Below are 24,595 nucleotides of genomic sequence, written 5' to 3'. Positions count from 1 at the left end.
TGTTGTTGTGCCCGTTTCTCAGCAATTCTTTAGTTTCAATGCTCACAATGGTATTTGTTTTTTAGCAAATATTTTATGTAGCTTATAAATTAGGTACAACACGACAATAAATAGAGCAATGCTTATTTTATCGCTTTTCACAACACCAAGTGACAGCGAGCAGGGCAATGATGGCGGCAGCGATTTGTCAACATTCCATCACCTTTCCCTTTCCGCATGTCTCTTTCTATCGCACTGTCTGTCAAAGGGGATTTTTTGTTGAATTCCCTAATAAAGCGGCGATTACACGAAGCTCGCACTTCATTCAACCGCCGGCTGCCGTTCTAGCGAAAATAGGTAAGTTCGACGATCGGTGCAGTGTTTTATCCTAATCGTAATATTGCTGATTACAACCGGTGCGCGAAGGGGGCCGATAATCATCGAGTGCAAAGTCCAGGTCGGTGTGAATCTATATTCAGGCAAATCATGCTCCCAAGCGCCATCGAGTAATCTTCGGATCACGTAAGCCGGTGGCGCAGTGTCGGAGGTCAAATTCGCGAGCAACCAAAACGATTCTGTTTTGTTGTTGCGTGGTTCAAAAAGATAATGTAAAATTTCGTTCGTTACAATCGTATTAGGTTCGTTTTCGTGATATCAGTTTCAGCTTTATATTTTCACAAAGCTAAGGTTGTTCAAAACACAAGAACATTCATTAACGGGTGTAGTGGAGCAGAATACAAGTCTGTTTAAAATGGCTTCTCCTGCTTACATGGCCTGCTTTTCATTACCTTTTCTTCCGATTAAATAAGGGTTTAGCTTACCCAAGCTCTAGCGTAAGCCTAAATCTATGATTATTTTTCAAAACATTCCATCTGCATGAAGTGGTCTGCAAAGAGAATTTGTTTATTCAAAGTACCAGTCGGTGATGGATGACGCTATACATTTTTATTGATCTTCGTTGGATGAGATCATTAGCGGGGCGGAATAGAAGCGAAAAACAAAACCGCAACTCAGAAGAACACTTGTGGTCGGGGAATGGCGATTGGTAGAAAAGTTGCACATTTCCTTAAACCGCAAACTAACGCGAGTGCAAAAAAAAAAACAACTACAAGCTAAGCGTGAGTCAGCAGCTAGAGAAAAAAATGAATTAAAATAAACGGTGCATGTATTGGCGCTGTTTCGCTCCTCCGCTATGTAATTTCAACCGCAACCGGTTCACTATGGTGGAGGCGTGCAAACCCACCCCATGAATGGAAACGATTGTTCGAACTAACACCGCTCCTCCCCGCTAACCACCCACTTTTGTTGCATTTCGCATTCCCCGGCATGGTCTGCTGAATGCAAGTTCGCCACCCCCTCCCCCCCCCCCCCCCCTTTTACATACACCGTGAAGCATATGTAACGGCACATATAGCCCGCTAAATGTGTTAGTTTGCCTAATGCGGGACCGCAGACCCCATCGTAAAAGGGCAACACCAACAGAACAGTGTGTGCACAGCAAAGGCGGCGGTGAAATTTATACTCCCATTCGTTTTCCATCCAGCCTGCTACGACGTGATACGTGGTGAACTGATAGCGCAGCAAACATGGCACAGAACGAGGAAAGACTGGACGTCATCATTTTTGGCGCAAGCGGCTTCACCGGCAAATACACCATCTACGAAGGTATCAAGCTGCTCGAGGGGCTGCGGTGGGGCGTAGCGGGTCGCAGTCGCGAGAAACTGCGCCAGACGGTGGCCGAGATCGAAAAGAAAGCGGACAAGGACCTGTCGGAGGTGCCCATCATTACGGCCGACCTGAAGGATGACGACTCGCTGAAGCAGATGGCGGAACGGTGCAAGGTGCTGATCAATTGCTGCGGCCCGTACCGATTCTACGGCGAACCGGTGGTGAAGGCGTGCATCGAGGCCGGCACCCACCATGTGGACGTCAGTGGTGAGCCGCAGTACATGGAGCGGATGCAGCTGGAGTATCACCAGCGGGCGCAGGAGCGCGGCGTGTACGTGGTGTCAGCCTGCGGGTTCGATTCCATCCCGGCCGATCTCGGCACCGTGTTTCTGGAGCGCCAGTTCGACGGGGTGGTCAACTCGGTCGAAACGTATCTGCAGGTGACGTCGAAAATTCCGCACGACGGTGGGGCGGTGCTGCACTACGGTACCTGGGAATCGGCAATTTACGGGCTGGCCCACGCCAACGAGCTGCGACCACTGCGGACACAGCTGTACAAAACGCGGCTGCCCAACTTCCAGCCACGCCTTAAGGATCGTATGGTGGTGCATAAGGCGAGTTTTCTGAACGGCTGGTGGGCGGTACCGTTCCCCGGTTCCGATCGGTCGGTCGTGATGCGCTCCCAGCGCCATTTCTACGACACGGAAAAGAAGCGTCCAATCCAAATGAAGGCTTACGTTGCGTTTGAGTAAGTAGAACAGCTTCGAAGCAGTTTGCGACAGTATCGTCTCACTAAAAGCCCATTCTGTCCATTTCCTATCACGTTCCAGATCAATTGTACAAGTTTTGGCGGTTGCGTTTGTAGCGATCGTATTTGCGATCATGTGCCGGTTCAAATTCGGACGTCAGATGCTGCTTAAGGTTGGTACAAGCTAATCTTTTCGCGCACGTAGCACGTAATAATTATTTCATTCGTATTCTCTGCACCTTGTAGTTCCCAAAACTGTTCACCTTTGGATACGCGTCGCACGAAGGTCCGACGGAAAAATCGATGGAAAACGCACAGTTTGCGATCTACTTCCGCGGCGAAGGGTGGGATAAGGAGGAGAAGCTGCTCGAACCCACCGATCAGTTCAAGAGCCCTCCGACGAAAAAGATCGTCACGAAGGTGTCGGGCACCAATCCGGGCTATGGAGCGACCTGCGTTGCCCTGGTCCTGTCTGCTCTTACTATTTTGCGTGAAAGTGATAAAATGCCCGGCACGTAAGTAACCCCAGCATTGCTGATCTTCGTGTTGCGCTCGCTTGCTTCGATCGATGATTCATTATTTCTTTCTCCCCTTCTTACGGTGCTCTAGCGGTGGAGTTTATCCTCCCGGCGCTGCCTATGCTAAAACGAGCCTTATCGAGCAGCTGTCTAAGAATGGTTTCACATTCGAAGTGATCAAGCCGCCGAAGTAATTGCAGTAATATGCAGCGGCGGGACGGTCGGAGGAAACTTTACATTACAGCGGTATAAATCCACTCTTGGTACGTGTCAAACTTTGGGAAGGCTGCAAATGGTTAGTGGTGGTTGCGACAAAGTCGCCTTTAACATTTCACTGTCATCGATTATTACTAATACATTCTTAAAGAGATTAATTTAAACACTTACAGACAGATAGAGACCATTTTTTCTTTAGAGATAAGGAACGAAAGAACAAATCTAACGTGGCAGCTGAATTGTGAATGTATTGTTCAGCTTGCTTTTTCTTTAAATTAACAGTCCATACGGCAGATTGGGTTATCCTGCACCATCTTCAGATCCACCTTCGGGCCAATAAGGTCACGTATGTTGTTCAAACCGTACTTGATCATCGTGGGACGCTCGAGCGACAGCCCCCAGGCAATTACGTTCACACCCTTGGGCACGCCGAGCGGGCGGGTCATCTCCGGTCGGAACACTCCCGAGTTGCCCACCTCGATCCATCGCTGCAGCCCGGGATGGAAGCAAAAGATCTCCATCGACGGTTCCGTGTACGGGTTGAAGGTCGGCTTGTACTCCAGCTCCGTGATGCCGAGCTTGTTGAAGAACGCATTGAACGTACCGATCAGATCGCCCAGCGTGATGCCGTAGTCCGCCACGACGCCCTCCACCTGGTGAAACTCGGCCAGATGCGTCGCGTCCAACGTTTCATTCCGGAACACCTTGTCGATGCTGAAGTACTTGATCGGCTTGAACCCACCGGGCTGGTGGGAGATCTTGTACAGCATGCGCGCGCTCACACCGGTCGTGTGCGTGCGCAGCACGTTCTTCCGCCCCTCGTCCAGCTTCCAGTCGTACCGGTAGCCGATCGAACCGTCGACACCGCGCTCGTGCGAATCGCGCACTGCATCCACCAGCGTCAGCGGGAACTTGTCGCTCATCTTCGGGTGGGACACGAAGAACGTGTCCTGCTGGTCGCGCGCCGGATGCTGCTGCGGCACGTACAGTGCGTCAAAGTTCCAGAAGCCCGACTCCACGAAGTTGTTCGTCGGCATCTCGGAGAAGCCCATCTCGAGGAAGATCTGCCGGAACTCGGTGCGCACCTTCATCAGCGGATGCAGCTGGCCCCGGCCGGGCGGTGCACCGAGCGCATCAAAGTTGTACGCCTTGAACTTTAGATCCTTCCACAGGCCGCTCGCCAACATTTCCACCGTCAGATCGGTTTCCAGCTTCTTGAGCGTGGTGGCAAATTCGGGCCCTTTCGATAGGACGAAGCTTTTCGTCACACTTTCCTCCAAAATCTTACGCTTCTTGTACTCATTTTTCACCCCGTCCGGTACGCTCGATTCCTTTCCCCCGGCGATGGCTTTCACGTGCGCACCGACCTCATCGTCGATTGTGTCGACCTTGCGCCGGACCAGCGGGGCCCCGCCAGACTTGTCGATGTAGATCCACCCGTTCGACATTGCTTTGCTGAATCCAGCCTTCGGATTCTTGCCACCACACTGAAACAACATGGGTGGTGTGTGTGAGAGATTAGCGAACCCGGCACAGTGTACAGTACACAAACTCAAGTTTCATCCTACCTTCATCAGCTCGCTTTGCGCTATGCCATCCTTGGGGACCGCCTGGAACACGTTTGCTTCGTGGCTTCCGTGCTCCAGTATGTCCCGGCCTTCGGCAGTCAGCTTCCAGGATTTGCGCGTGCTTGGCACGGAGCGGATCAGCTCGCCCGTCGCCTCGATACTCTTCACGCCGCCGACAACCTTTTGATGATCCTCGCCGAAAATGGTGGCCAGATCGAGCGTATCCACTTCGCCATGGTCGGCGATGTATTTTAGAATACGTTCCGAAATATCCTGCATTTTGATGATACTGCAGCAGCGCGCACCGTCTTGCTAGTGGCTGTCTGGCACCGGCAAACAAGATAACTAAATAACATGCCGCGTGTCACGTCATGTCACATTTCGACACGGTACCTATAGCCAAGGTGTGTCACCCTTGTTCGAAAAACACATGTTAGATTTTTTTAAATTTGAACAGAGGTGACCGTTTCATCGAAAACCGTTCTTCCCTTCACACAATATGTGTTTCTTTCAAACTGATTCATTTGAAAACAAATCAGAAAAGACACACACACACGGTTTTTCTTTGAAATGTATTTATGTGAAGCATTAGCATAAGAAAATCATACAATAGATAGAGAGTTTGACGGTACATATCATGATTTTCGTGTGTCTTTAAGCGCAATAATAGTAGTAATAGTGTTCGTTTTGTGTGTACAAGTCTTTTGTGACCCTTTTGCGTTCTATGCAGCTTATCATGACGAAAGGAGGGGGTGTATGAATATTTCGGTTTTCACTACTGGGTCAGAATTGTCTATGCACGTAATCACGCAGAGTAGTGTGATTTTGCCTGTGAGAAAGGGGGGGAGGAGCAGCTTAGCAAATGTGTACGCTAACGCACTTTATAAGAAAGTAACATATGAAGAAAGATGGTGAAGAAAGAGATAGAGTATAAATTTCGATGGTAGTGTTTTTGCATTGCAAACGTACCCCTCTCTCCTCTCCTAACACATTTCACATTGCGCTGCCTGACGACTTATAAACCTGGGGAAGGGAAGGTTTTCGTTCTCCTAATTGAAACAACCGTTCGAACGCATAGAAAATCTCATTTAGAGAGACCTACAGAGCAACAATAGTATAGTAGAGGGAAGATGAAGAGAGTAAACTAATGTTAGAAAGTGTAGTTGTTGTGTATCAAATGTTATGCACTCATTTTTCTCAGTTTGTTTCGTCTTGCCTTGTTTTTTTGTTCTTCTTTGTTCAATTAACATTTTCAGGGCGCATTTTTGAGGGGATTTCCCCCATTAGTAAGTTCCCGGTTTGGCGTGTCTGCGCGCCCATGCTCGCTTAGCTGGCCGGCTTTTGTATACTAAGTACCTACGAATGCTGCTTCGAGCTTAGCTTAGTGTCTACTTCCATTCAACTAACTAAAGGACTGGGCATGTAAGTAAAATTAATTAACAAGCTTGTTTCCCTCCCGTGCTGTCTGAAAAGGTGACCACAGACGGAGAATGGTACGAGAACACGTGCGTAGGAGGAGCGCGGTTAATAAATTATCTAGAAGCGTTCTCAAACAATTCAGCAACAATATACAGCGAACCACATAATGAAAGGTTCAAAGGGAAAGGGTTAGGTCGGTGTATAGCACAACACAACACATACACACACTCACACACAGAGAAACAAAAATCCTCTTGGGACGCACGCGGGTGCACCGATAAACACACAAATCACAGCGCCTAAACCTAGTAACGAAATAATCCCTTTTTTTTAAATGGCACGACGACACACCTAGCATCAACGATGCAATTGAAAAAAGGACGACAACGACGACGACGACGACAACGACACAAAATTTGAGAACCACCGATCGTTCGAAAGAGGAACACGATCGGTGGTGATAAAAAGTTCTAATAACAATACATTCAAAAGGCACTTTTTATAGTTACGTGTTTTCTTCCGCGTTGTTCCGGCTTGAATGGTAATTTTATAGCGATCCCCTGTTGTCCACCTTTTTTTACTGTTACACCCCTGGCTGTTTACTGTTTTCTCTGCTTGCTTTCTCATTTTCTAAGATAGATAGAGAGCGATTACGAAAAAGAAACGCGTACAAAACGGATCGTGAGTTCACACGATCGATGGATGGAAAGCAATCGAAATCCCATCACCCATCACGATCATCCTGTACATGATGATGTGTGCACGAAAAGCAAACGGACACCTAAGCGCATGCTAACATATAAGCGCTGCTCGCGCACGTGGAAAATGAACTAATTCTTGAAGAGATTGCTTTAAGCGCTACTCCGCAGGGATGGAGCAGAGCGCAGTGCAATGGGAGCAAGGAAATGACTGTGGGAAATGCTGATTCAATGTGTAGCCTTCAACAGTATGCCGTCGTCGCGATCAACAAGCAGAGCGCGATCGTGCGTGTATAATATTCGCTAACCTTCCCTCTCCTTCTTCTTCTATCCAAGTCGTCTCTGTGTATCCAATTAATTGTTTTCTCCTCTTTTGGGAGCCGTACGGGAGGAGTATTACGCTATTCTTGCTGCTAGCTGCTGGTAACAAACTCACGGGCATGTCTCTAATGCTCTAATATCCTCGATCAAACTGCTCTTATTTTAATGTGGTGTTTGGCACAATTGCTATCCTTGAAAAAGTGTATACTTTGCACCCGATTGAGGGAGGGGGGGATTGTAAGTGATGTAGTAATATAGTAGTAGTAGTAATAGTACGCTCGCTAGAGTCGCTTCTAACTTTTAAGCGCATAAACTCTGTCTCTCCACTCTGTCGACCGCCTGTACCTTCTTATATAAACTGGGCTTCTTTGCTTCGGGCGAAATTCCCTTCTACCTTCTTCTGTCTTCTCACTGTTAATTGACTATATCATATCCTTCCTTCCACTATGAATACCTCCACCACCTTCCCGTGTACCACAGCGCCTCTAGGGGAGAGGGGTATGATGGTTGCTGAAGGACATTTTCACTGTATTTTCATCAGTTTTATCACACTCTTAGCAGATTCTACCTTATATGGGTTGGGGTTTACCGGTTTGCCTTCTTTTCGTTGCACACTGGGCGCGACCATGTGGGTTTGTCTGTTCTATCTACCTTTACTACCTCCATTAAACCTGCCCCGCCGTCCTAGCTGTACGACGCACGATTAGTAATATAGGGTATTAGGCACACACAAACACCAGTTTCGGTTTTCATTGTATTCGGTCTATTGATGATCTTATTGCAGTCCAATTTTAGGTTCTTGTGTACCTGGTTCCGCCCGTTTACCATACAATCCTGGCACTCCCCTTGCTGCTGTCTGCAGAGGTATGCTGTTATTATTTCAATACCCAGGGACAGCTGTACCCAGCAGAAAATACGTATCTTTGTTTCATTTTGGCATGGTTGTCGCCTGATTTGAGGACCATTTCTTTGTAGTTTAGCGTATCAGTTTTCTTTTTAAATGGTAAATATCAACCCGCAGCTACTTGTGAAGAAAACCCTAATAGCATTTGATTTTAAACCTTTTTTTAATGTTTTCATTCTGTTTACTCACCCCACGCCGTTGCCTTTTCTTTGTGTTGAAATATCGATCCGCTTTATAGAGAGGCTATTGCTTCTGGGAAACCCGATGGCCAACTTTGTTTTTATATGTTGAATGATCGCTTAGGGGCCCCTTTCTTCTCATCCCTACGCTTAATGTTCGCGTCGTTGTCACCATGGTGACGATGACAACGATATCACATCTGGCTAGGTATAGAAGAAGAAATGCTTCCCCAACCGATGTGTGTACGTGCGTGTATGTCCTAATGTGTAAGAGCACGTTCTTAATACCTTTATCCATCATACTAATCATACTCCAAACACTTTCCCGAAGACAACGCTACTTCAAAAAACTTCTACTGATCCAGTATTAATCTATAGTCTATATAAAAAAAAAAACCTAACGTGTCAGCTTGCTTATAGAATAATTGGAAGGCGTGTGTTTTTTTTATCTCGTTTCTGTCTGTTTTCAATCCTAGTTGGTAGGTTTGTAATACACTTTTTTTTAAACTTGCCTTTCATCCCACTTTTAGTAGTATCGCTCTCTTCGTTGTCTTCACTCGCTTCATTTCAAATAGAGTAATGGTGTCTATCATAAGAGGATATCCCTATCATTGAATTCGGTTTATATATAAAGAGACTTTCGTTTGTGTTTATATATGTAAGTATATAGAATCTTCTAAATATCACTACTTGGTTTCGATAACTCATTCATTAAGGTTAGAGAGGGGAGGAATTTTGATTTTAAACGCTAATGCAACCTATGCACACACACTTACACACACGCACAAACACAAGTCTCACCACGCGCATGTACAGTGCAAGAAGAGTAGGTGCACTAAAGTTAGTTGCTGCCTGGTTGTTACTACCTCGACGACACTTCTTCCCAACTGCTAGGCGCAGTGGTGATGGCGACGCCCGCCTGCTGTGTGCAAAATTTGTTCACTTTTTCAATGACGTCACAATGAGTGTCACATTGTGCGATCCGGCTGCACCGACTAATGCGGGTACTATTAGCTGATTAATAAAGCTGGTGTTAGTTGAAGGTAACCTAAGGTCAGTGAACACGTGGGAAATTAGATTTTCGGGTTCGATTTACAATACGTTTGGTGTTGCCAATTTAAAGCCAATTTGGTGTTGAAGTAAAACATTTGCATACGATTTGTTGTAGTAATTTTTCATGTTCTTAGACCAAAAGTTGAAACAAATTCAGGTGATAATATTTGTGCTTTCTTCCAATGCTCCTGTCCATTTTGCTCAGTTTCGCTTTAATAACCAATGTTTAACACGTTTAGTAACACAGTACATTTTTCCCGTTTTTAGCCGATATATAGTTTTATCGGTAAGGCCTTATACGCATCTCATTCTCTCTCTCTCTCTCGCTCTCATTAAATTTAGCTCCTTTTTGTGACGTTAACAATTTGCTCAGTTCTGTTTACTGTTGTTTATATATTATTATTATATAATTGCGCACCATTGGTTTTACCCCGTACCGGGTTCCTACTAATTAATAAGCAATCATCACAATCTACTTATGATTTGTTTTCTCGCTCGCTTTCCTCTCTTCTATTGGCACGTGATCACTTTTTAACAATTCTATTTTGTTAACTCAACCACTGTTTGAAGAACTCGCGTAGCAAAAACCGACCCTTCTCACATTTCTTTTTTTTTTTTTGTATAAATATGTATGTTAGAAAAAAAGCATGCAATTATTAATTTTGATTTTGGCTGACAAGTAAAGTCGTTCGCTCTCTCTCTCTGTATCTCACCTTTAGTCGATTGAAGTACTGAGGGCTCGCTAACATAGTACTTAGCCTCATGATTCATGATCATTATTAACAACCTAGTAAGCAGCGCTTTTTAGTGTAATAATAAGAGGATAGGGGAGGGAAAGATATAGCAGTGTGGTGGTAGTGTAGTAGTTAGTTTGCAATAGTAGTAATAGTAATAATAGCAGTAGTAGTGATAGTAGTGGTGATAGTAGCAGAGAAAGAGATATTAGTATCAAATACAGATAACGATTGAGATAGTAGTAGTAGTAGTATTAAGACGATAAGTAAGTGTGAAACGTGCTCGTGGCTATATCAGTTGGAGCGGTGTTGTTAGGCTTTCTACTACTGCACTTCGTGTGTTGTGTTCAATTTGAAACGTTTGTTTTTAACTTCCGTATATAAAGAACTGTTTTCATGTAACACTTCTACAAAAAATGGTGTGATAAATGGGTACGGAGGAGGGGAGGGGGGTTGGGTTAGAAATTCATACAGGCGTGAATCTTATGTACAAATCCTCGTATGCCACGATCACGATCACGATCACGATGTATAATAATCGAGATCGTTTCTCGTTGAATGATTAGTTGTTAGCCGGGAAAGATATTAGGCGCACCTAAATAGAGTAGGAGAGTTGGGCAAAAGAGTTCCACCCCACCAGGCAATCCGTTCCATCCTTCCGCAACCGGGCATTCATCGTTAGAGGCAGAACGAACCCACAAAACGATCGCACCACAGAGTTTTTGCTGCTGCTATAAATAGTTAGAGCATTAGTAGTTTTGTCCTCGTTGTTTGTTTGTTTGTTTGTTTGTTTGTTTTCCTTTTGTTGTAAATATAGTTTAATATGTTTAAGGCCAGTTATTGTTGTTCAATATAAATTCTTAATATACTTGATTTTGCGCCTTTGCCCTTCTCTTCATAATATTACCTACCACGGTACTGTCCCGCCCGCCCGGCTTCGCATTTTATTATATTATCGTCGTTGCCTTCGGTTTACCAAATCCTAGCTTGCCCCCTCCTATAGTAATGTGGTAACAAGTGAGTGTGTGTATGTGTGTATTTTATATTACTAATAGTGCTCGCTCATCGTTGTTAATAATGTCCTCTTTGAATCGTTTTATAGTGTCGTACCAGTTTTCGTACGTGTACGAGAGTAACGTTAGAAAAGGAACACGCTAAGGTTTTAGTAGTTAGTTAAGTTTCCTATCGGACTTTGGCCTTCGCCTTCGCAACGTGGTAACATAGTTGTAGTATCTGTGTCCCTCCCCTATGTTAATTAATGTGGGCTTTTAGCAGCTACACGCTGCGCCGGCTAGGTGTATTACTATACTCTACAATCTATTTGTCTACTACTTTCGCTTCGTAATTATTGTCCTAATGAAATCTTATCTTATAAAAAACGAACTAAAGAAAACGTCCAAAACAATCAACGTACAAATCGGGTTTTTTTTTTTGTTGCCCTGTATATATATATATATATTGCTTATTACTTCTATATAGTTGTTTCTATGTTTCTTACTCCGTTAGTTAGTTATTGCTCAGCCCCAGTGTCTTATCATTACTGTTTTAGAATAATGGGTACTCGTCGTAGTTGTTGAGTTGCTTCAACCAACTCTCACTGCGTTTGTTCTCTGCGTTTCTAGGTCCTCTCTCTCTCTCTCTCCTTCCTCGGGCCCTCATCAGCGCCACCAAAGCAAGGGGTTGCTTTTTGCCAACCTTCTCTTTCTCTCTTCCTCATTGCTGTCTTTAAAGCCATGTTTGTTGCTTAAGAAACTTGTTTTTGTGTTTGCGCGTTCTTCCACACACACAGTTGTACCACCACAAACACGCACACACACCACGCTACTGCACATTTCCTCTATGTATATAATGTCAGTTAATAATAATGCGCCTTTCTTTTTCTTTTTAGTCTATAAATTGCTTGAACATTGGATTACTACAAAAACGTCTTTTAACATATTGGCGGCGGCGGCGGCGAAAGGAGGAAGAAACCTTTCCGTATTAATCCTCCTCTTCCTCCTTTTTCTTCTTCTGCTACGACCCTTCTTTGCGGCGGCCTTTCGCTGTCTTTGTCCTCTCCTTCGCCATCGGGTGCATCAACTGGTATTGCGCGCTACAAAAATTGACCATTTGTCGGGCATTTGAAACGTGGTTTCTCCACTTCCTTCCACACAAAGGCAGTCTTCTCCTCTGTCCAGTTCTGCACTGCATTCATTTACAGGATATAAGGCAATTTCTGTGGCGTCACCCGTGGTGGTGGTTCGCGATGTGTAAGAGCACACACGAATGTCTGCAGATTGGAGGTGGTGTCTCCTCGTACTCTCTCTTCCTTGTTACTCAACTGACCATGACTCAACTGACTGCCCTAAAAGCACCACAATAGTATCACAGGAAGAGAGGTGGAGGAGGATCACGCTTTAGAACGTCTGTGAGCCGCCGGTAGCTGCTAGCGACCGACCGCCGGTCCCCACCATTCAGAGGTCGTCCTGGGGCTCGATCTTGTCCTCGCGCGGCAACAGCACCAAGTACTGGCGATCGATCTCGTCCTGGCGCTCCATCATCTCCGCCCGCCAGGACGCTTCCGCGTGCTCGATACCGGCGGCCGCTGCTGCCGCAGCCGCTGCCGCGACCGACGCGTCCGAGCGCATCATGATGTCGACCGCGTGGCAGTCGCTGTTGTTCGAGAGGCTGGCCAGATGGGGCGGCGGTGGTGGGCCCGCCCCGCCCACGGCCGCAATGCTGGCCGTCTCGTAGTGGGACCGCTCGTTGTACAGCATGCCGCTGGTAATGGTGTGCGTCGTCGGCTGGTACAGCCGCTCGTGCATCATCGAGGGTGAGTTGAGCGACTGCTCGTACTGCCGGTTGTCGAGCAGATAGGAGCTGGTGATGGTACTGACCACCGGATAGTAGTGCCGTTCGTCTCCCCGGTACGACAGCGGAACGACGGGAGGCGGTGGGCCAGCGTTCGAGAGGCTGCCACCGCCACCAGCGCCACCACCGGCGGCACCAGTCGCATCACCCATCGGTCCGGACGCGGACACAAGTCCGCCCGGTTCGTACATGCGTGTGTCGCGCGGCATCATACTCGCCGCGAACTCGTACCGCTCGTCGCCCCGCGGCACCGGGATGTACTCCGACTGGAAGGAGTTGTCGCTGGTGATCACGGTCGTGACGGCGGTGGCCGGTGCCACCGCCTGTATCGTTGCCGGTACGGGCAGGGCCGGCGTGGGCGTTATCGACTGATAGTAACGCTCGTCGTCGAACGTGTCTTCCGAAGGGCCAATGCACGGAACGTACCAAAACCAAGACCAGGGGGGATGCGATGAGATGTTGAGTGCGAAACGAAGAACGTGGACCAAACCGATACAAGCAAAACCCCAACCGGAACCATCATCAGCCGCAACGGGAGGTGGAAAAGAGACACAGATTCGGACATCAAGTACGACCAACCAGAGCGAGGCGAGAGCGTGTTGTGGTTGTTGTTGAGGGAGAAGAGAATATATCGAAAAATGAGGTAAACAAATACACAAGTCAGTAAATTTTGATTTTCAACAAACGATGTGGGGCCCCCTTCGTTCTTCCGAAACGCGAGGTTGTGTGCGCGTGTGGAAAGCAGAAACGGTGTTTTGTTGACACATGGATATGCTTCCATGTTCCAATAGAATTGTAACCCTTCTTCACACATTCTATATTCGAACATCGACGCCATCGTGTGCATCCAAAACCTTTGTGAAGAACCACAAAATGATCCCCGCCGCTTTGCAAGTCCAGTGATAGAGCACACAACGCCACCCATTTCATCGGAACTAAGAGGCGCACACATCAGTTTGATTCTGTTTTATTCAACATTCCCGGCCGATCTGTTTGGGGCGGTGACACAACCAAATGGGCCTCGGGCGTTTGCCTTTGTTTGTATCCAATATTTCACACACTACAGCACACACCAGTTTTCCGTTAGTAGCAGAGTATTATAACAGCATTTCCGCAATCATGTTGGAAGCATACACACGCACACTTTGGCTATTATTTGAGGTAATTGTAAATAACATATCTCCTACCATCGGTCACACGTCATTTACACATTTGCTCATTTACGGGGACGGCTGAGCATTACTCATTCGAAACACCGTTTTGGAATCTTTCGTTTATGATTGAGCATAGCGAAATTTACATTTAAAATATGAAATAATAGCAATAACAATATAATCATTGTACCAGTAACCAACTTACAAGACGCCTCCCTTTTCATATTTACCACCATAGATCGTGTCGCAGACGATGTATCCAGATGATGATGATGATCACTCCGCGGACGAACGATAAGCTTGTTAAAGGTTAATTAGTTTAGTTTAAGTACAAATCGTCGATTATCAGTAAAATACACCCCACAGGCTTCTTGGACACTAAAAGATAGATCAAAGTATAATTAGTAGTACACTGTTCAGCAGTAGGTGTAAGTGATTGGGAAGATATTTGCAAGCATAATAATGTAGTAAGACAATTAAAAAAAACAGAGAGCAAGGAACATGATGAGAGTCGTGGGTGTACGCACTAAAAACAGGGATGCACACAGCACAGACTACGAAATGTTACTGTGTCTGTATGTATGCGTGATAAAATGGCCGATAGTGCGATCCATCTTTTTGGAAACGGGTTTGTCGAGATTTGCTCGAAGGACTCACCCTTCCCTCTTCCACGTCCTATAAGCGAGAGGTAACTTTACGGTCCTGGAATGCAATTCGTGTTGCGCCAAGTACAACAACGGCGGCACTTGTCTCGGGGCTTAATTGCTCCCCTATTGGGCAGTGAAAGGAATACGATGTTTTGTAGAGCCATCAATCCGTTACATTACTAGGAATGTTGAGTCGTACCCATAGAATATTTAAATTACTATGTTTCAGAGCTCACTTGTGTTTAACACTAGTTTGGTAACAGAAACAAAGACTAACTGCTAGAATAAGACGGGTTATAATAAGAGTTATAAGAATAATAACATCTTTTTAAACGGGAAGACGGATGGGGAGCAATGATCATTTGGGTTTTTTTTTTAAATCGAGATCTTACATTATTATTCCTTCGTCCTGGATGATACACACATCAGCAGGATGCTTTCGGATAGTTCGCTCACGAACACGATGCACTCGAGGGCAACGTTAGACGAGGCGATCGTGAGAGGTGTGTGTCTGTTGGAAGATCAGAGCCCTCCCTATTTTGGGTTGGTGGTGGTGATTGAATATCCTAGCTAAAAAGCTAATGTGAAACAACGCTCGATGCGTCCAAGGCGGCCAAAAATGGTGGCAGAAGCATAATTAAGTTTTACTTACATAAGTTGCTACACGCGCGTCAAGCGCTACCAGCAAGGTGTGTTTGCTTTACTGCTCCTTTGGCAGATCGAGGACGACTCAAAGGTAAATCCAATTCGCTCTAAAAATTTTAATATAACTGCGCGCGTCTCGAAGCTGATTGATCGAGAATTGTGTGTTAAGACACACCAAACATTATTATTATTATTATGTATTTTTGTGTATGAGGTGTGCATCGCAATTAAATGCAATCAGCTGTATACCGTTCACATCATCCACCAGCACCACAGCAACGTGTTTTCTTTTCTCATCTGAACAAAAGCTGTTGGTGAAGACAGAAATGCCATAATACCATACAATGGAAGTGCGCCACATGACTAAGGCAAAGTAGTGTACACATTAGAGCTTTGGACAATGAGTAGTGAACGCTTTTCGCTCCCTATTGCGGGAATATGAGGAGATTGAAGTTCCGTTGACGCGTTGCAAGCGCATACACGCATTGGGTTTCAGTGGTGAAGATAGCTGCAGCAGTAACTGGTGGCTGCTGGTTGTTTATTTCCTTTCCATCCTTCTATATGGTGTAATATTGCTGAATGCGGACATCCGGCGGAATTCCTGTGCGGCAGGGCAATCGGGAAGCCAAGTCTTTTCAAAACAGACGGACGGTAAGCCAAACTACCCGTAACGATCGACAAGTGGTCCATCATTGTTTGTATTATTGAGTCTTCACTCTTTTGCTACCATTTGATACAATTTTGTGGCATACATCAGGTACACTTCGTGCCGTTGGTGTACAATGCTACCGTGTTTTACTGTAAAAAGGGAAGGATAAATATTAAACTGTTCCCACAAGCTAGTTAGGCTCTATAGGTATGCTTTCTTGTCTATGGAAATATAAAATCAGACAACTTGTCAAACCAAGTATTTATAAGTATTGGTTTTCCCAATTTTATTTAGTTGAATGTTTTGTTGTTTTTTTTTACTTCATTGTATTAGCTTACGGGGTTTGCTTTTCTGCTAGGAATTAGCATCCGTGTGTTCTCTCCTCTTCTTCTTTTAGCAGAAACGCCGCACGAAGTAGTTGCGTCGGGTTTGAGCATATTATTTTAATTATAAATACCATCATGCTTTTCAATCATTCCACGACACAATCATATTTACCGTTCCACACTTATGCGCGCGCCTATCAATTGGCAACGATGTCGGTACTGTCTCAGGGAAAAAGAACACGTGTGCCGATACACACCAGCCGATAGTCAACATACACGTGGTGTACACTCGAGATGGACTGACTGACACTGACTGATCTTGTTGTTGTACATGTTTTTCACTATTTATAAATCGATTCTGTTATGACATGCGCAAACCACCTAACTTTCTTGCCAAATATGATGCACAATACACACAATTCAAGAGCGAATGTATTTGGCTGGGACCGCCCGCTAGCAACAGAGGTTATTGGTCGGTCTCTCTTCTACTAAGTGCTTTGAACTGAGAGACTCTAAATATGTGCCCCGTTATAACTTATTCCAATTATTCTGGAATAATACACAATGCATATTTCTACACTTAGTACGATCGACCAAGCTGTGATTGAAGCTTTTGGGCTAATTGCAGTACGATCTTGTGTGGATGTGGTGCTTGTTAAACATGTTCAAGAAAATTGATAATGTGTTTTAATAAAAACCATTATCAGGTGAATTTTTTACACACGTTGTGGTTTATTCAAACCCGATGCTAAGTTTGAGTGCCGAACTATTATTTACAAAAAAAAACGTGCTAAGTTCGCAAGAGAACAGCTATTATTTACCATCGTTTGCTGTACGGATCGGGGGCAATGTGCGTGCATTGAATTCATGCAGCAGCTGCAGCTGATCATGCAGTTGCCTCGTAAATGATACACTTCTTTATTTGCGGTTGACTCATTCAAACTGTTATGAATTTCGTTTTAGATTGTAGTTATCAGCGATCCTCTGTGCTTTGGAACTATTCAACCAACCAATCAGCAGGAAAGGCAAAGAAAATATGAGTCTATTTTTCAAGCATCACTACAAAACAGTGTTAAAAAGATCACTAAAGGTTTGAGTCGGTGTAAAACCGTTTCGTCGCCTGTCATACTACAAAGGTGATACACTTTTGCGACGACGAATCAGAAGTTGTAGAATAAAGTGTTAAATAATGGTGGAGCGTAACGCCAGCCACCACATCGCACAGCACAGCACATCAAGCTCTTTCTCTGTCTCTCGTACACTAGTGCCACAAAACCAATCACGAATCGACTTCTTTGTTATCATGTATTTGCATCATTCCTAGCTCGATTTACTACTTGTGAAGCGCATTTCATTTCAAATACATTTCTAAAGAATGTAATGTTAAGGTGAAACATGTAATCCTAGTTTAGCTTGGTAGTCTCCTTCGCGCGTGCGGTTTGCCTTAATCATGTATCCAATTAATCCTAAGTATCTGTGCACTGCCTACGATATATACCTTACATAAAATGAGTTTAGTTAAAAATTTGCATGTCCGACAGTACAAGAGGGAAGGATTTTCCTCTTCCGTCAATGCTAAACAAAACAATAAATGGAAGAGTGCTCCTAAAGGAGGTGCCAAACTGCGAACTGTCGAGTTACAAATAAATAAATTCTGTTCACAATTAAACTGGTAAAACAAGCTAGTTACATCGGCGTTAGAATTATGAACTAAGCGGGCGCATGAACATAATACACGGGGGGGGGGGGGAGAAAGTAATTCAATCTATCTGAAAAATTGATACACCATGGATATCTCACGATCGTATCAAATATGTCGACATCTCTTAACTTAAACCCTACTCTACTGGGCAACAACATTCACCCTGAATGTTGGCAGTTTCTTATCGTTGGTGGGGTGTAGCACGTTGGTTAGGGCTTTATTGGTGAAGGGTGGTAATTTTGCGGAACATCTCTCAACTTTGAACTATTTTTGTTTGTCAAGGATTCTTAAGAGAAAATAGCAGCAGATGCATGTGCTGGGTCAAGATCATATATCGGTACTTACGCACGCACGTATATGTATGTGTGTTCGAAAACACACTGCGCTCACCCTCTTCGTGGCTCGTAGCGGGACAAGCTACCAACACCACCAACTATTATTTCAAAAACGCCTTTTCGCATCAACAAAAAGCGCGACACACGTTATTTAGCTTAAAAGCGGCGACTGAACAGACTACCCGCCAGGCGACCGATATTGTCCTGGTTGTTGTTTGATCGGCCACCACCCAGCCCACTGTTGTTGCTGTTCCAGCCTCCCTTGTTGTTGTCGTTGTTGCGGAAATTGTTGCCACCCGAATTGTTCGAGTTGCCTCCGCCGAAATTGTTATTGTACGACATGTTGCCGCTTCCGCCGAGGTTTCCACCTCCGGAGCCACCACCTCCACCGAGGTTGAACAGACCCTGGGGCTTCTGGTTGCCACCGCTGCCGCGGTTGTTGCCACCAAAGTTGTTGCCGCTGTCGTTAAAATTGCCCCCGCGGTTGCTGGTGTTGCCACCACCGCCGTAACCGCCGCCGCCAATGTTATCATCACTGAAGCGGCTGTTGGACGAATTGTTGCCGCGGTTATTCGCACCGAAGGAATTGTTACCGCCAACGGCATTGCCGCCGCTGTTGCCACTGAACGGGCCATCATTGTCGTTGCTAAAGCGACTGTTGTTGCCGAACGCGTTGCCGCCTCCAAAGTTGGAGCTACCGCCACCACTACCGCCGAAGTTATCGTTGCGGTTGCTACCGTAGCTATCGTTGTTGCGATTGCCACCAAAATTGTTACGGCCTCCGCCGCCGCCGCCGCTATTACCGCCAAAGTTACTATCGCTGGAGTAACTATCGTTACGTCCACCGCCAAAGTTGTCGTTCGAATAGCTGTTGTCGTTGTTACGACCACCGCCAAAGTTGTCGTTCGAGAAGTTGTTGTTACCACCGCCGAACGAGTTACTATTGCCACCGCCGACACCGCCAAACGAGCTGGTGTCGTTGAAGTTGTTGCGATTGTTGCGGTTGTTACCCCCACCCATACCGCTGCCGCCGCCCATACTATTGTTCGAACGGTTCATGTTCATGTTACCACCCCCACCGCTGCCCATTCCACTGCCACCTCCACCCATGCCCTGATTGTTGTTGCCCCGCATGCCACCGCCCTTGTTCATATTGCCTCCACCGACGGCGGCAGCAACGCCGCCAGCCGGGAGGGCGGCATTCTGCTGCGGCAGATTGTTGTTGCCCCCGGTGCGCTTGTTGTTCATATTCATATTGTTGCTATTGTTGCGGTTGTTCATGTTATTCATGTTGCGGTTGTTCATCATACCACCACCGCTGTTGTTGTTGCCACCACCACCACCGAGCGCACCGCCGCTGCCACGTGGCCCACTACCACCACCGCTCTGGTTCTGGTTGCCGAAATTATTGTTACCACCAGCATTGTTGTTGCTGTTGTTGCCGAGGCCTCGATTGCCACCGACGTTGTTGTTCTGATTGTTGCGGTTACCACCGCGGAAGTTCATGTTCTGATTACGATTGTTCATATTGCGGCCGCCACCACCGCCGCCGCCGCCGGCGCCGAAGCCACCGTCACCACCACCGAAGGCATTGTTGCCGCCGCCCTGGTTAGAAATTGGAGGATCGGCATTATTGAAAGAACCGCCGCCGCCGCCACCGCGGTTGGGGCCCTGATTGCCACCAACATTGCCACCGCCGGCGGCCAAACTTTCGCCAACGTTCTTGCCAGACATGAACGCCAGGCGCAGCAGGTCCTGGATGGCTTGGTTGTTATTAAGGTTATTGCCTCCGGCATTCGGATTGAAGGGAGGCACATTGCCGAAACCTGGAAGAGAAGTGGTAAATGTTGGGAAGAGAGAGAGAAATGGGAATAATGAGAAATATTCACCCTGAATGCATTCCGGCGACGAGAGGGCGGACCGACACAAGCCGTATGCCACCACACTCCAGCCCTTCGTCGCATTATAAATGCCAACAAAAAAAAGTATTGAGCGTGAAATGTGTTCGCACTACAATCATCCAATCGACCACTAACACTGCGCAGCGCATCACGCTTGCTTGCATCATCAGGTCCTTTATCGCATCCTACGCGCGCTCTAGTGTTCGTAAGTAAAAGTGAAGAGCCAATACTCGAATCTTAATGCGTAAAAGCGCATGGCCTCCGCGATTCGAAACTGGTTGCGTCTTCAACTTAGCCAAACTAAGATGCACGTATCACCTCTCACACGCAGATAAAGGGTTTTTTTTAAATACGTCGTCGAATGGATCAATTGTAGCAATCGTGTGTCTAATAGATTACTAAAGGAAATGTACTAGTTCATTGAAAAATGTCTAAAAGATTAGTAGTACTATTGCTGTCTTGTGCATACATTGCGAGAGAACGATACTAGTAGTATATCCAATTACAAGCATGGTAAAAAGAAATTCATGCGCATTCATGGGACACTGGAACTACAGGAGCAGAACATGAATCAGGGTAAGAATTTGCAAACAGATATCAATGACAGAAGATCTCACCCAGGAATTCGTGCTGGGATCAACACGATCAATGATTGGGACAGGGATGGATGCTTGACAATGTTGGAAACAAGACCTGTTACAACAATTATTTTGGCTGATTCGTGATCTTTTGTTATCAAAACTCTTTTTCATTAAAAGCGAGGGCGTTTCTATTTTCAGTTGAGCTGCTGCTATACAACCGAGCTACATGTAACGATGGTTTCAATTGATACAGCAATGGAAAAGACATGACCCTGTAACACAGCAATATTAGTTGCTTTTTTGGGACATAGCCATCTTGAGCTACACTCAACTCTCACCATTTTATGAAAATTAAGCGTTCTCTCGCGGTTCCATAATGGACACAAAACATCATAGAGATGTTAATAATAATTGCTATGCAAAAAATAGCAATAAAAAGTATGCAAATTTATAACGAGAAATAGACTTATTATGACGTGCGAAGGCACTGAGAGTAGAATTTAATAAACAGAAATGCATCTCTACATTATGAAAGTGGACAGGAAAATATAGGCGATGAAGAGTAAAACAAACTAGTAGATCGATAAGAAAAAAAAGCTTACCACCAGGCGGACCATTCATGCGAGGGCGTTTGCCACCACCGAATCCACCGGGACCACCGCCAACGGCAGTATTGCCGCCCATAAGTGGACCGGCCCCGGTGGTCTTGTTCAGCATCTTCGGGTTGCGGCGCAGCAAGCGCACGATCGTACCCAGAATGCGAGGATCGGACTCGTTGTACAGCCGGCGGCTGACGTCCTTCGTGATCTTCGAATAGACACAATTGATCGCCAGCTCGTCCGGCTTCATTTTCAAGACCTTCTCAACATCGGCAGCGTCGGCAAATTCGACAAATGCCAGTGAGCGATTCTTTTTGGTCAAACGTACAACTTTACCTAGCGGACGCATCTTGCGGAAAATGGCGTCCTCCGACAGGGCTGTATGTGGAAGGGAGAAAGAAAAGAAATACGGATTTGTTTTAATAAAAGTGTTACTTACTGCACACGCGGCTAGCAGCACCGGTCACCGGAACAGATCCCGCGCTCTATTCTACCGCGCTTGCGCCTCCTTGTCAATGGCAAAATTGTGGGAAAGCTTCTTTCGGTACTTACATTCAGTGATCTTGGACAGCTTTACCGTTTTCTGCTGGCTGAAGTTGCAGTCTCCGCGTCCGGGCAGCACGTGCAGGTGCTGATTGTTCAGCATCTTCTTATCCAGCTGCTTGATCGCGTTCAGCATGTCGCTGCGGCGCGTGTAGTACACCATCGCCGTCTTGACCGGTTGCGGGGAGCTCAGCCGGTACGGATGGTAGTGCTGGGGCGAGAAGATAAACTTCACCTCACCACCGGCCCCGGAGAAGAATTCACGGATGACGTGCGCCGGGCAGCTGAACGGAATGTTCGACACGTACACCGGGTAGAACGCCTGCAGCTTCTGCAGGATGTCCTTGTGCGACTTTTCGCGATCCGAACCACCTGCCGGGCGAGACTCACGCGTCTTGCCTTCACCGGTCGCACCCTTGGCGGTGCCGCTAGCTGCCTTACGCTTCACGCTTGTGGCACGCAGCACCAGCGGCCCATCGTACCGCAAGACGGTGACCGTCTTGGTGGCCTCCTTGTTGGCTTCGGTCGGTGCCGGGAAGGTGGTGCAGGCAAGCGCTTTCTCTGCCGCCTCCGACGTCTTGTAGCAAACGATGGCATTTTCTCCACAGTTGCGCCGGTTGACGAAATCGATATCACCGAACTGCTTGAAATGCTCGTACACTTCCTCCTCGGTGACAGTGCGCTCCAGCGGCGCCACATAAACGGACGTTTTGTAGTTTGGCAGCAGCGCGGATGACAGATGCAGTGCGTGGATGCGCTTGCCTTCGAACACTTTGCCGTTCAGCAGTTCGGCTGCCTTCGCCGCCTGCTCCTCCGTTTCGAAGAAAATGCGCGCGTAATAGTTGGACGATCCCTGGCTGACGTTATTAGCGATGGCCTCGGTAATGGTGCCCGCCTCGGAGCAAGCCTTCTTCAGCTCTTCCGTATTTTCTACCCACTTCTGGGGTATGTTCAGCAGCTGCACCCGGTTGCGGTTGCGGAAGAACAGCTTGGCCGCACGCCACAGGTCGACGTGCTGGTTCTGATCGCGCCCATTCACGTCGTACGCCTTCAGCCCGCCGGCGTTCAGCTTTTCCAGCACCGCTGCCTTATCGACATCCTTGCCAAGGTGCACGTAGCCGAGCGGATGGAAAATGAACACCTGCGTTACCTCGCAGTGCTCCTTGACGCGATCGTACAGCTTCTCCTCGGTCATATCATCGTCCAAGACGGCCACAATCACGTCCTTCTTGGTGTACCGGATGGTAATGTATTCGATATGGATGCGAAGCCGACGATCATTCAGCATCGAACCATCCTTCTCCTCACAAGCCTTCTGAGCGGCCGCTTTCTCCTTGAACACCAGCAGGGCAAGCGTGTTGCGGAGATAGTGATAAATCTCAACGCGCTCTACCTCATGCCCCGCGAAGTGATCACGCAGCTGCTGCTCCGTAATATCTTTCGGCAAGTTACCAACATTGATCGTACGTTGGTGTTCTAGAAACAATAAATGCGAGGGAAAAAAAACGAAACATTCGAATTTCAGTTGCTGCATGTAGAAATAGGTTCAAAGCTTGATCACCAACCCTTGCTACCAAGAACTACCGCTAATGGCGTCCATAGAAGGGTGGGGGGAGCAAAGGTCCATGACCTATTAAATTAATCGATTATACTGTACATCATAAATTATCTTATGCACAGAAAAAAATCATAAATGGATCAATTAAGAGCGTTTACTTAAAAAATAATAATAGCGATTATCGAAGAAACGAGACATTTCGCCGTTCTTTTCGCACAAATTCCCACCGCTAGCAAGTGGCGTCAGTACGTCCGCCATCTTGAATTCAAGCCGACATCCCTAGCGGTGCGTAGCGCTAGCGCTACACCAAGCACACAAGGCCAAGCGGCCGCCATTGCTACATTTTCGCTTGTAACATGGTCCCCGCTCTGACCGTAACCAAAAAGCAACATTTTTACTCACCGTTGTCCTTTTGCACATCGCCTTCAGTTCCATCGTTTTCCGCTTTGGTCGTTTCTGCAAATGCAGCACAAAATGAACAAACGACGTCATTAATTTAATCATCCTCTACAGAGCCCTTCCCGTTATTACGACCGTACAAGATGTGAAATTCACTTACCCTTTGTTTCGGCGGTGGTTTCTGGTGCGGTCTTCTCGGCGTCAGTCATTATTGTTCACGAATTTAAAACTTACAGCAAACTGGTAGTCACAAATTTAAAACCACTTATTTCCGGGTTTCCTAGAATTTTCTTTTTCACAAACCACACGAGCAGCCAGTTAATCCAGAACAAGTGGATGAACAATGACGAATGAATAAAATGGCGACTTTCAGAGCAAAATTTTCTAGGCTAAATGTTTTATTCGACCGGGTAGGCTCATGGTTATATTTTATGACAGATTTCACATTTGACATGATTGGGTTGCGTTTTCGCTCTCTTTTGCACACAATGTACAAAATGAAAATTAGTCAAGAAATTCCTAAGAAATTTAGCAAACAAAAATGAATAAACTCATCGCAATAGATTTTTACTGAAATTTAAGGTTTTTGCAACAAATTAGAAGTGTTTTATGTAAACCGGTGTAGCAAAAATTGTATTTATCAAAAAAAAAACATGGCGGAACGTACAGCGCGCATCTGATCTCACCTGAAACATGAATTC

General features: G+C 46.2%; 3 protein-coding genes across 6 annotated transcripts; 1 reads left to right on the top strand and 2 right to left on the bottom strand.

Moving 5' to 3' along the window:
• The first annotated feature begins 210 nt into the window (after positions 1 to 210).
• Positions 211 to 3,299, top strand: LOC120894983 (saccharopine dehydrogenase-like oxidoreductase). 4 transcript variants are annotated; one of them, XM_040297912.1, is made up of 5 exons: positions 211 to 336; positions 1,523 to 2,395; positions 2,478 to 2,568; positions 2,642 to 2,910; positions 3,005 to 3,299. In XM_040297912.1, the coding sequence occupies exons 2-5, from the start codon at positions 1,566 to 1,568 to the stop codon at positions 3,105 to 3,107; spliced, it is 1,293 nt and encodes a 430-aa protein (XP_040153846.1). In that variant the 5' UTR covers positions 211 to 336; positions 1,523 to 1,565; the 3' UTR covers positions 3,108 to 3,299. The 4 variants fall into 4 exon arrangements, with proteins under 4 accessions (XP_040153846.1, XP_040153847.1, XP_040153849.1 ...); XM_040297913.1 differs by having other exon boundaries at positions 329 to 436; XM_040297915.1 differs by lacking the exon at positions 211 to 336 and adding an exon at positions 477 to 587.
• LOC120894981 (phenylalanine--tRNA ligase alpha subunit) lies at positions 3,297 to 5,047 on the bottom strand. The gene is made up of 2 exons (XM_040297911.1): positions 4,698 to 5,047; positions 3,297 to 4,616 (listed from the first exon to the last, which is right to left on the bottom strand). The coding sequence occupies exons 1-2, from the start codon at positions 4,974 to 4,976 to the stop codon at positions 3,405 to 3,407; spliced, it is 1,491 nt and encodes a 496-aa protein (XP_040153845.1). The 5' UTR covers positions 4,977 to 5,047; the 3' UTR covers positions 3,297 to 3,404.
• Positions 5,048 to 16,274: 11,227 nt separating this feature from the next.
• On the bottom strand, positions 16,275 to 24,264 carry LOC120894980. Its single transcript, XM_040297910.1, has 5 exons — positions 24,055 to 24,264; positions 23,898 to 23,951; positions 21,947 to 23,413; positions 21,398 to 21,772; positions 16,275 to 20,139 (listed from the first exon to the last, which is right to left on the bottom strand). The coding sequence occupies exons 1-5, from the start codon at positions 24,101 to 24,103 to the stop codon at positions 18,470 to 18,472; spliced, it is 3,615 nt and encodes a 1,204-aa protein (XP_040153844.1). The 5' UTR covers positions 24,104 to 24,264; the 3' UTR covers positions 16,275 to 18,469.
• Positions 24,265 to 24,595: the final 331 nt, after the last annotated feature.

The sequence above is a fragment of the Anopheles arabiensis genome, chromosome 2, assembly GCF_016920715.1.
Source record: "Anopheles arabiensis isolate DONGOLA chromosome 2, AaraD3, whole genome shotgun sequence".
In the NCBI taxonomy this organism is placed as follows: Eukaryota; Metazoa; Arthropoda; class Insecta; order Diptera; family Culicidae; genus Anopheles; species Anopheles arabiensis.
This window is presented reverse-complemented; position numbering and strand designations above follow the sequence as displayed.